Consider the following 13037-nt stretch of genomic DNA (forward strand, 5'->3'; position numbering starts at 1 on the left):
GCATGGCTGTCGTCCCAGAAGGAAGCCTCTTCTAAAGATGATGCACAAGTAAGCCCACAGTTTTCTGAAAACAAGCAGTCTAAGGACATGGATCACATGTCCTGTGGTCTGATGAGACCAAGACAAACTTATTTGGTTCAGATGGTGTCAAGCGTGTGTGGCGGCAACCAGGTGAGGAGTACAAAGACAAGTGTGTCTTGCTACAGTGAACATGGTGGTGGGAGTGTCATGGTCTGGGGCTGCATGAGTGCTGCTGGCACTGGGGAGCTACATTTCATTGAGGGAACCATGTACTGTGACATACTGAAGCAGAGCATTATCCCCCTCCCTTCGGAGACTGGGCCGCAGGGCAGTATTCCAACATAACGACTCCAAACACACCTTCAAGATGACCACTGCCTTGCTAAAGAAGCTGAGGGTAAAGGGGATGGACTGGATAAGTATGTCTCCAGACCTAAACCCCATCTGTGGGGCATCCTCAAACAGAAGGTAGGGGAGCACAAGGTCTCCAACATCCACCAGCTCTGTGATGTCGTCATGGAGGAGTGGAAGAGGACTCCAGTGGCAACCTGTGAAGCTATTGTGAACTCCATGCCAAAGAAGGTTAAGGCAGTGCTGGAAAATAATGGTGGCCACACAAAATATTGACACTTTGGGCCCAATTTGGACATTTTCACTTAGGGGTGTCCTCAATTTTGTTGCCAGTGGATTAGACATTAATGGCTGCGTTTTATTTTGAGGGGACAGCAAATTTCCACCATTATCCAAGCTTTACACTCATTTACATTGTAGAAAAGCGTAATTTTTTTAGTTTTGTCAAGTGAAAAGATAATAAAATACTTACAAAAATGTGAGGGGTGTACTCACTTTTGTGAGATACTGTACATACACACACACACACACACACACACACACACACACACACACACACACACACTTCTGCTCAGAAATCTTACTCTTGACATCCCCAGTAGGTGATGCCTCACACCAATGCCAAAATGTAAATGTAAATTGTGTGTTGTGATTTCTTTTTTTTTGTTGCCATTTCTATATCTAGGATAGTAAGATTACCTTCGAAGGGCAGAAACATCTCCAGTATATGCAGCAAACAGAAGATTTATTACAGATTTTACCTATGAAGAAGAAAAAAAGAAAAGAAAAGAAAAATGTTTCCAACAATTAACATGCTGATTGATGGAGGGATATAATAATATCATTAGTAAACATTTGCTTTTTTGTTTTTAAATAATAATCCATAATGTATACAGAGCTGGTGTACCATGTAAGTGGCTATAAAAGCAGGTCTTCCAAACCTTGCCTACTGTATGCTAATGTAGAAAGAGCTGGGAGCATGCTTGTTTAAGGGCACAAAAGCTGAACATTTTCCGCTTCACTGTGACTGGCATCTCTGATCCTGTACAGTCCTGTACCAACAGACAGTTGAGGCGCTCACACATTACAATCTGAACATATCTTTGAGAAATAAAAAAAAATTGTGGGATTTTTCAATCATAGCTACATAGGTTGAAAAAAGAGAGACAAGTCCACAGATTTCAACCAATAGAACCAATGAATTTTCTTGAGGTCATATCGAAAAATTGAGCAATCAGTTGGAAATATGTAGAATTGCACTCAATGGGGAATAAGGTGTAGAAAATTTAATTAGTTCTATTTACTTCACCTGCTTCCAAATACAATAAATCACCGAAAATCAAATCTAAAAAGAAATTGATGTAAAACAGAGGTGTGTGTGTGTGGCAGGTTTAGGGGCCCATTCACATTACTGTTCTACAGTACTGCTGCAATGCATAGTAACACACAAAACACATTGTGGGGCTTTGGTACTATGCACTTTGGCAACACAGCACAATGCACTTGCATTTTATCGCACTGCAAAGCAGAGATGTCTGAGGAAATGTGCATTGTGGGCTGCCTGAAAGGATAAGTTAACCTTTTTTTAGAAAACCAAACTTTTTTTTTCCCCCAAAAATATGTGAAAAGAAAGTACAATGTACATTTATAATGCACTCGTGATCAGGGGTGAAATGCAAGGGTTCTGCAGACAAGTCTTGCAGCTTTCAGCCCTAACCTCACAATAGGCTGTTATTTTGAAAGCTGTGGGGCTTGTGAATGAATTACAAAGGTGCTCATTAGCACCCTCGCAATTCATTCAGAACTACAAGCCACCTGCCGTGGTGGCTGATGGTAATTATACTTCTGACCAGAGATCCTTGCATCTTAGGTACCTTTTACAGGGGGTCAAGGCTGTCGAGATACTGTGAGAGTCCCTCCCAAAATTTTAGTGCGCCCAGGAGGGGCAGGTGCAGCACCCAAAACCGCTTCCTGTCCAAGTCTGTAGCTGGATGGGGCTTAACGCTGTACTAAGTGGTAACTGCGTTTAGGACTGTATGTGTTCAGCGTGAGGTAAAAACCAAAGGAAAGGCTTGTATTGAAACTCAGACACATACTTTGTAATTCACAAGAGGACACCCCCCTCATGATCATATTACCCTAACACTACAAAGTGTACACAGGAATAGAATTACAACAGCCATCATATACTATAAACATTAAGTTAAACAACTAGCCACCTGTACAATGTAATGATTAATCAGAGATCTTATTCCAGGTCAGACTGGCCGCCACCGAGCTCACAAAGTACATTACACATTATCATAAGTTCAACATCCCCACAGTAGTTTTCGAGCAGACAATAGGTGATTTAATTAGCACAACAATAGGTGAAAGACAGGTGATGAGATTTCCAGCAATGACTGCTCCATACTGTGGGACTCATAGCAGATGCGAATGTGGCATCTAGGCCCATAACTTGGGTCCCGGGCCTAGACTCCCAGAGTCTGTGTTATAGGGAACATTAAGGGTCCCATCACACAGTTTGTCTACCTTTTGACCCATGATTACACGGACACAATTACATCCCTATAGGTGTGTGTGTGTGTGTGTGTGTGGGGCGGGGGTTAAGAAGCAAAGAAAAAAAAAAAGGTGGGGGTTTGTGTTCAGGCCTGCTTTTACTGATCCATAAAAGGAAAAATCTTAATGGACATGGATGTCACAAATATAACATCTGTACAGTTTTGATCCAAATCAGCAGGGTGCTGGATGTATACATACAGAGAATACTGTGACGCCACAATGCTCTTCATGAATCATAGTTTAGTAGACACTTATCCCACCAAATGGCACTTGCTAAAACACACCCCTGGAGTGACGGTGTGTTTATAATAATGGGAGAGTAAATTTCCCAAAACCATTTGTCCAACCCCACATTATGGGTAACTTTTGTGATTTTTAAAGACCGTAGGATATAAAAGGATCCCATTAGCATAGTGGTGATGTGTAAAACAAAAAAAGGTGCAACGCTTTAAAATAAACAAATATTCTCAACACCTGATCTAAAATGTAACAATGTTTGTTTAACCTTCAATAACCATTTACAGTGTTCACAATACCTCCTGCTGACTAGTGCAAAAAAAGTGTTCAGAAACTTTAGTGCTGGTAATTTACATGTGCCATGTCACTCCACACTCCCTAAAAATGTCCAGCAGACGAAAGTTTACATTAGAGGGTATCATAGTGTTTTGCCTCATAACAGTCTGTTACCAGCCTCATCCAAGACGGCCCTGCTCTCCAAACAGTGGAAATTACATGACGGGTATTGCCCAGACGAGTTTCGTCTGCTGGACGTTTTCAGGGAGACAGAGGATTGTGGAGTGGAGTGGCATGGCATATGAAAATCACCAGCACTGACATTTTACTAATCAGCAGGAGGTATTGTAAACATCACAAATGGTTATTTGAGGTTAAACACACCAAATATGGCAATTGTAGGATCTGGTATTGCGAATATTTGTTTATTTTGGAGTGCTCCTCCTTTTTTATTTTAAAAGTTTCTGTCACCATTATTTGCAAGTACATTGTAGTTTGGTGTACAGCAGCTGGGCTTGCAATTGGTAAACCCCTTGATAATAAGCGCAGAGAGTTCGTTATAAATGGTTGTGATCCACTGTAAGCCACTTAAAGATTTCCCTCCGCTTATTGCCTAAGCTGATATCCCTTGACCAAGTGGGCTTTATACCAGGAAGAGAAGCAAGAGATAACACATTGAAAGTGATTAATATACACCAATGGCCGATTCCAGTCTTCTTTACATCTCTACGCTCAGAGAAGGCATTTGATAGAGTGGCCTTGGACTATGTTTGAAGCATTAAAGCTCTCAGCAGTCGAGAACGTATTCTACACTTTATTTTAGCACTCTACTACATTCCCAGAGCAAAAGTTTGAGTCAACGGCCTATCAAATGCCTTCTCCATATCAATGGAACGGGAGTCCCCTATCAATTTTTGTTTTAACTAGGGCTGGAGAAATTAAAGATCAATTCCTTGATTAATCTTTATTTTTCTGATTCATCAAAATTCCTTTGATCGATCAAAATTCTTGCCCTCACCGGACAGCCTGGACAGTGAGACTCATCCTGCTGGATGCGAGCAAACTGCACCCCATTGTATTGAGGTACCTTTGCATCTGTGGAGCAGGAGGATGCATCAGGCTCCATCAGGGGAAGGGGGAAAAATAACCATTGTTTTCCTGTCCTAAGCAGTTTTGTGCAGACAATTCTTTGTGTATCGGCAACATCCTGTTCAGTTCTTCAGGGTATATTGTCAATAAAATGCGATCATGTCTGCTTCCAGAAAATATAAACACTCTGGTATGTCTGCGTGACTGGCTAAAGTGATGCATACTTGCCTACTATAAAGTGACCGACAGTCAATATACTAGATACGTTTTATAATTAAAGTTAAACTAACTTTCTACGTGTTTGTTAAAGTTTAATAAGGAAAAATTACTACATTTTGAATTTAAAACGTATTTGTGTGAACTGTGAAGTTAAGTCATGGATTGTGGAAACCAACTAGTTTAGAATGATTGTATATAGTGTATACCGAATTTACCACTGACTAGTGCATAGTTGCAATGCAAGGAGATCAGCTAAAAGTAGTTGGATCTGTATGTGCGTTATAATTAATCGAAATTAGTTGATTAAAAAAATAAATAAAAAAAAGATTAATCGAACACGAAAATTTTAATCAGTAACAGCCCTAGTTTTAACCCTAAAACCATTACGCTGCTGACTTAGGTTGAACCCTGACATTAAAAAGGTGTTTCCATCTCTAAGCACACCTATAAACTAGCTGCTTTTGCAGACGATATACTTCTGTTCCTAATAGAACCGCTCATTATGATCCCTAAGCTGCTTAAGGACTACTCCGCATTTAAAACTTTAACCAATCTACAGATACATTTCTCGAAATCGCATGCATTAAACATCTGCTTAAAACAGGAAATGCTTAAGCAATGTCATTCTAACTTCCCGCTTAGTTGGAATTAGGACACGATCACGTACCTCGGAGTACAACTACCTTCAAAGCTACCTGACCTTTACATCAAAAATTACTTTCCAATTCTCCAGAACATCCAACGTTACTTAAAGTCATGGTTCACAGGCCTTTTCTCGTGGTTTGAAAGAGTGTCAGTTAAAATTACTGCTTACTTTTTTTATCCTCTTATTGGAGAGCTTGCATGGAATTCTTAAGGGGTAAGTTGCGTTCTAGACTAAGCTATGACAGACTGACGATCCCCAAGTTGAAGGGAGGCATTGGCTTTCTGGATATTGTTAAATATCATTGGGCAATTCAGCTAGCTAGGGTGATAGAAACTTTCAAGTCAAAGCATGGGTTCAGCTTGAACATTCTATCTCTCCGACACCTATACACCAACTCCCATGGATAGCTCCATGTCATTTGCCATTAGTCTGTAAATCCCACCCCTCAATAGTCACACTATACATTTTTAAGGTGGCATGCCAAAAGTACAAGCTTTCCTCCTCCCTGGACCCACTAACCCCCATTCGCCACAATCTGTTTTTTCCCCCCAGGTCTATTGGATTCCTTTTTCGCTGCTATTTGGCCCTACCCGAATGTCTGAGTAGAACATTTCTTTGCCAAAGCAAGTTTTTTTACCTCATCTTCGCTATCTTTCCGCATTACAGGACAAACATTCCTTTTGTGGACTCCCCGATTTGGTCACGACTACATACAACATTTAAAGCACTATGGACAAAAAAAAAAAAGGAACCTCAGACACTTAATCTCAGACATATATTCCATTCTGTTCTCTAACCACGATCCCAAATCCAATAAAGCCAGTCGCAGCTGGGAGCACTAGCTATCCATGGACCTCACTGAAGAGTGGAAACATGTCTATATAGTTATATTTATAAAGGGGACAATGTTTCTGCACAGGAAAATGGCTTTAAAAATTCTCAAGATGGTAAGAGACCCCTCTCCGACTACACAAGATCTCTCCCGCAATCTCCCCCAAATGCTGACATCGTAATGGAGGTGGTGTGTCCATCACCTCACTACCCAAATCACAACTTGCACGCTTACTCCCCAGCCCAATTTCTTCTATACCACTCATCTAGCCCGAGAACACCATATTTTTTCTCCCTAACTATGCACCTTGTAAATGCGGCCAAGATGTGCATACCAGCATGTTGGTGTGCGTCCACTCCACCGACCAAAGCAGATTGGTTTCGGCATATAAATAAGATTGCCGAAATGGAAAAGCTTGAACATCATGCCAGGGAGACCCCCTCCAAATTTAGGAAAACCTGGTATTGTTGGCATCACTCTTTGTAACATAAGATGAATATTCTCAGTTGCTAGCTTCATCACCCGTCGGTGGAGGAGGAAGGGGTCACAATTCCCCTCTCCTTTACCCCTTTGCTCTTCATTCTTAACCTTCCTTTGCCATTCCTTCTTGAATCTTATTTACCACCCTCCTTTCCTCACCCCTTTCCCCCTTTACTCCCTCCTGTACACTCGAGTCCCCCCATCCTCACGCTCTTTTACCCCATATTATATAACTTCCTATTAACTTACTAATTGTCAGTCATAACACACCAGCCTACATACAAAATTCAGCTATTCTCAATCTACACTTCCTGCCAGACCAAATATATGCCTGCACGCTGATCTTACACCCGTACCCGGTTACTTAAGGTACATTGACTTCTATCACACAGGGAATTGTTTGATCCAGCCAGTTAGGCCGACCAAACACACTAATAGTATTAGGACCATTATTTAAATTGACTCCAGCTTAGTATTTTTAACCCCACCTCCTGGGTTATTATCCTATGTTTCAAGAGATTTGTATCTTGCACATGAACAGTAACTATTGGTAAAAAGCAATCTCGGATACACGGCTCTTTCATGGATTGTATGACTTTGTTTACCAAATTTTACTCCCGGTTGAGAATCCTACTTTGTTCTATTCAATAACCCACATATGCCATTTACTGTGTAAAACTCTTGAAATATAAAAAAAAAAACAAAGCTGGAGGATCGCCCTGGATTTTTCTTCTAGTATTATCTTGGACAGGAAATCCACTTTCAAAATACAAAGGAAATGGAATTTCGTTTTCACATAATTGTCTGCATGGAGAGAGTAAACAACAGAGTGGTTGATAAACCGTGAAAGGCAATTCAATCTCCAAAAAATAAAATCTGAATTATTGAATTATTTTATTCCACATATTGCTGTACAGGGAGCTAGTTTCCATTAGCCTGAAAATTAAACTAAGGTGTTGATTTACTAGCGGCAAAAAGGCTTCTACATAAAAGGAAATAATTCCGGACGACTGCACTGGAACAGAGGACAAAGCGGTAGACGCGTTTCACGCAAATGTTAGCGCTTAGTCATTACCTATTGGAACTAGTCCCAACAATCACCTAATGACACATTAGAGCAGTATATAGGTGATTGTGAAGATTAAGCGCCAACATTTGCAGGAAACGCGTCTACCTCTGTGCCCTGCTTCAGCTGTCAACCACTTTTCATATGAAGCTTCAATAAAAGGATTTTTGGAAGTGCGGCCATCTGGAATTATTTCCCTATGTTACACAGCATGCAAGCTGGGATTGCACCTGACTAGTGTGTGTGTGGGGATTAACCAGAGATTTACTCACCTGGAGCAACTTTTATTTTTTCAATGTATTTTTGCACTACAGGTTCAGGTCTATCATTTATTGTTGACCACATAAGACCCTACTGTGGACTTTGTAATTTTTTTGTGACTATTCTAGATTGTCCTTTATTTAAGGAGGCAGGAACCTCACAAAAGGAATGAGATTGGATGGGATTTTAATAAGAATTTTTAAACTGCTGTCTATAAATTAATGTATTTATTTATTACAAAAGCAGAAAAGGCAATGCCTGGTATAATCAACTAAAGGAAGGAAGGTTATTAAATAAAAAAGTAAAAGGTGTGAATACACTCCTAAAATAGTGATATGAATTTGGAGCGAGATATGCAAGTCTATTTGACTTTAGTAAATCAAAGCCAAAATATCTAGGAAATATCTGTTTTATGGTGTTCATATAGCATGACCAAAAATATTCAGCAAAAAATGTGAACTGTTGCATCTATGATACTATGATGTACCCTTGTTTGTTTCTCCCCACTAAAAATTCAAGAATATCAGCTGGGGCAGATGCAGGAGTATTTTTTTGGGATAATACGATTTAATACCCATGTGTATGTGTGCTCAGAAGTCTTTATATTTCATGCAGGCTTCAATTCAATGGGACACACTTAGGCCTGGTTTACACTAGTGGTATTTCAGATGTGACTTGTGATTTCCCTTCTTATGCAATTTTGTGCAACTCAAGTGCATTACAAGTGTATTGGCTGTCATTTGTGCATCACAAGCGTGTTGGGTTCCTCTCAGAATAGCACTGAAATACACCACAACACGTCAGTGTAAACGGTCCCCAACTAATTTTTTTTAACAATATTTCAACAAGCTGTAATTTATTTTCAACATTTTCATCCATTTTTCACATTGCAAATTTCTATTTAAAATGTAAAAAAATTAAGCTTTTAGAAAGAAAATATGGGGGGGAAAAAAACTCATCAAAAATCAATTTTACTGATATACAGTGCCTTGAAAATTGTTCACATTTTGTCATGTTACAACCACAAACGTAAATGTATTTTGTTTTATTTTTTTGTGATAGACCAACACAGAGTGGCACATAATTGTGAAGTGGAAGGAAAATCATAAAATGATTTAAGAATAAATATGTGAAAAGTATGGCGTGCATTCAGCCCCCGAGTCAATACTTTGTAGAACCACCTTTAGCTGCAATTACAGCCGCAAGTCTTTTTGGGGATGCATCTATCAGCTTGGCACATCTAGAGTGACATTTTTGTCCATTCTTCTTTGCAAAATAGCTCAAGCTCTGTCAGACTGGATGGAGAGTGTCTGTGAACAGCAATTTCCAAGTTTTGCCACAGATTCTCAATCGGATTTAGGTCTGGACTTTGGGCCATTCTAAAACCATGAATATGCTTTGTTCTAAACCCTTCCATTGTAACTCTGGCTGTATGTTTAGGGTTCTTGTCCTGCTGGAAAAGTGACTCTCCACCCCAGTCTCAAGTCTTTTGCAGACTCTACAGATTTTCTTCTAAGATTGCCCTGTATTTGGCTCCAACCACCTTCCCATCAACTCAAACCAGTTTCCTTGTTCCTGCTGAAGAAAAGCATCCCAACATGATGTTGTCACCACCACGTTTCACAGAGGGTATGGTGTGTTGAGGGCGATGTGCAGAGTTCGTTTTCCACCACACAGCGTTTTTCTTTTAGGCCAAAAATTTAAATGTTGGTCTTATTGGACCAGAGTAGCTTCTTCTGCATGTTTTCTGTGTCCTCCCACATAGCTTCTCGCAAACTGCAAACAGGGCTTCTTATTTCTTTCCTTTAACAATGACATTCTTCTTGGCACTCCTCCATAAAGGCAGGATTTGTGGAGTGTATGACTAATAGTTGTCCCGAGGACAGATTCTCCCACCTGAACTGTGGATCTCTACCAGAGTTACCATGGGCCTCTTGGCTGCTTTTCTGATTAATGCTCTTCTTGACCGGCCTGCCAGTTTAGGTGGCTGGCCATATCTTGGTAGGTTTGCAGTTGTGCTGTACTTTTTCCATTTTTCGGATGAAGAATTAAACAGTGCTCTGTGAGATGTTCAAAGCTTGGGATATTTTTTTTTTTTTTTTTATGACCAAACCCTGCTTGAAACTTCTCCACAACTTTATTCCTGACCTGTCTGGTGTGTTCCTTGGCATTCGTGACGCGGTTTGTTTCACTTCGGTTCCCTAACAAACCCTCTGAGGGATTTACAGAACAGCTGTATTTATACTGAGATTAAATTACACCTCGGTGGACCTCCATTTACGAATTAGGCGACTTCTGAAAGCAATTGGTTCCACTAGACTTTAGTTAGGGGTATCAGAGTACAGGGGGCTGAATACAGATGCATGCCACACTTTCCACATATTTGTAAAAAAAAAAAGAAGATTTAAACCATTTATCATTTTCCTTCTACTTCACAATTATGCGCCACTTTGTGTTGGTCCATCACATAAAATCCCAACAAAATACCTTTACATTTTTGATTGCAACATGACAAAAATGTGTCAAATTTCAAAGGGGTATGAATACTTTTTCAAGGCACTGTATAAAGCTATTCTGCATGTACCATTCTTTAAGTTTATTAATTTTAGTTGTATGTACAATCTCTAATTGTAGGCATCTATATAAACCCTCTATATGCTAAAGTATATAAAAAGCCAAAACTTGTTTTTCTTCATTTTGGATAGCATAGCGGAGAGGGTTCAAACTGCTTAATTTTTTTTGTTTGTTTTTGCCATCTGCATTTTATTAAAGATATTTTCCTTCACCTCCTGTGCTGTAGACTTAACAGGAAGTGTGTCAGGGCTGGGCTCAGCCCTTCATTCTCTGTGCTGGCAGCTCAGCTGGCAGCTAATTGCCAGCTCCCATCTCTACACAGTGATCCACCTGTTGATCCTGCTCGTCAGCTCTGCCTACTTAAAGCCTTCCAGTTCATTTGCTCTTCACCTTCGCCTGTGTTAACATCACAAGAGACTTTCTCCTGCGTTCCTGTTGAAGACCTGCTTGACTACGGTCCCTCTGGCTACAGATCCAGCTTGCTGTTCTACTACCTTTATTGCTGGCTCTTGGACATTGGCTATGTTTTGGTTACTGAACTCTGGCTATGTTTTGACTACGCTTACTCCGTTTACCTTTTTATTTTTATTATTAAACAAGTGGGATTTTTTTGGGGGCGTGGCCGAGTTGTGAAGGAGAGAAGATGTGTGACCACTGAGCTCCGCTCCTACATACATCCTGACCCGATTTCCAGCGCAGTTTCCTCCATACAGCGGCTACCTGTCTGACACCCTGGGGCCAAAGAGGGCACCCCGAGGTCACCTCCACTGTCTCCGGGTAAGTGCCGCTTGTCCTCGCGGCCGGTGACCGGTCCGCAGCGGCCATCTTGCCCACGAGGCTCCCCACACTCGCAATGTCTGCCAGCTCCCCAGCCCCCCCGATTTGACGGCATCACACGCCGCCTCACATGCCGAGCTCCTGGCGGCCATCAAGGAGGAAGGGACTCCGATGGTCAAGATAGACCACCTAGTGGCGGATGTCAGCTTAATCCGGCATGACATGGACAAATTTAGGGCCCGATTCCAGGGACCTCCATGCCTTACAGCTACAAGTTAAAGCCCTGCAGAAGAAGTCCATCGACACAGAAAATAGGCTCAGGAGGAACAACATCTGGGTCCTGGGCCTCCCTGAAAAGGTGGAGGGCCTGAGGCCTGCTGAATTTACGGAAGCCTTCCTTGTATCCCTCCTGGGTCTGCCTGCCATGCCGCCTACATTTGTGGTGGAAAGGGCTCACAGAGTCCCCCCTACACCTCTGATCCAGGGGCCCCACCTCTGCCTTTTTCTGCTTCGCCTGCTCAATTATAGGGACAGGGATCGGATCTTGGCGGCTGCCAGAGAGAAGCATGACCTGCTTTACAATGGGGCCAAGATCATGCCGTTTCCTGACTACTCCCAGAGGTGCAACATCGCCGCCACTCCTTCACCGAGGTGCGGAAACGCCTGAGGGACAAAGGCCTCAAGTTCAGTCAGCTGTATCCCAGCAAGCTGTGAGTGATTGACGGGGGCCGGATGCACTTTTTCGTGGATCCGGAGGCAGCCATGTCATTGTTGGAGGATCGTTAATGGGTCTCCCCTCACGGCAAGCATCTCCGTTTGATACACTGACAGTCACCCCCCTAAGCTTTGGCACTTGCTTTTCTCCCTGGGGACCCTGGGATAACCCCCCTTTTTTTTCATGATGGCCGCTGCCAATTTCACCCCCCTCACCTTACACTAGTCTGTGTGGGGCCGCCTGCACGTCCTTGAGGAGTTGCCCCTGGCCATGGGACTGGGGTCCATTTGCCCCTATATACTTCCAGCAATTTGATTTTTGTTCACGCTGGGGAATCCTGCCAGGTACTATCGTAGGAGTTATGTTGCTCAGTGCTCTGATCTGGACACACGTCACCTCGGTTCACGGACACAATAGCACTCCAGGACTGCTATCCCCCCCCTTTTTTTCTTTTTTTGCCGAGGGTCAGTGCCCCTTCCCCTCCTACCCCTCTTCTCGGATCCCGGACACTGACCGTCGGGTCATTTGCTGTGTACCACTGTCCGGCTGCAGAAGCGGGTGACCTGGCACCTGCCATGTAGGGCCCCTAGTTTCGGGGCTCATTTACACCGTATTCTTTGTAAGTTGTTGGGGAGAGAAACTATTCCCATCCTTTTACCCATTTGGTGGAGGTATGGGACATAGTAGGATAGGCACCCTGTGCCTGGGAAGTTTGATACTAGTTTTGTTGTTTGGATTTTTTTTGTATGATGGTTTTCTCTGTTTTGTTTATGTGGTATGATTAAGTGCTGTCGATATTCAATGCAATGTAACCGAGATTTTGCTGCTCCTGAGGTGCCCCAGGGTGCATCCTCAACGATATCATTTCTTTCTCTTGCCCCCCCTGCCGGATGGCTGACCGCTCGCCTAACTCCTTTTCCATCCTTTCCTG

The 13037-nt window shown here is 42.1% G+C and overlaps 1 protein-coding gene across 1 annotated transcript in view; it reads right to left on the reverse strand.

Annotated features, from left to right (window-relative positions):
* Positions 1-13037, reverse strand: part of GLS (glutaminase) — a 166768-nt gene that overhangs the window by 22679 nt on the left and 131052 nt on the right. The window contains exon 15 of the mRNA XM_040357134.1: positions 1072-1133. Coding sequence (XP_040213068.1) covers positions 1072-1133 — 62 coding nt within the window. The remainder of the gene's footprint in view (positions 1-1071; positions 1134-13037) is intronic.

The sequence above is a fragment of the Rana temporaria genome, chromosome 6 (assembly GCF_905171775.1).
Source record: "Rana temporaria chromosome 6, aRanTem1.1, whole genome shotgun sequence".
Taxonomy (NCBI): Eukaryota; Metazoa; Chordata; class Amphibia; order Anura; family Ranidae; genus Rana; species Rana temporaria.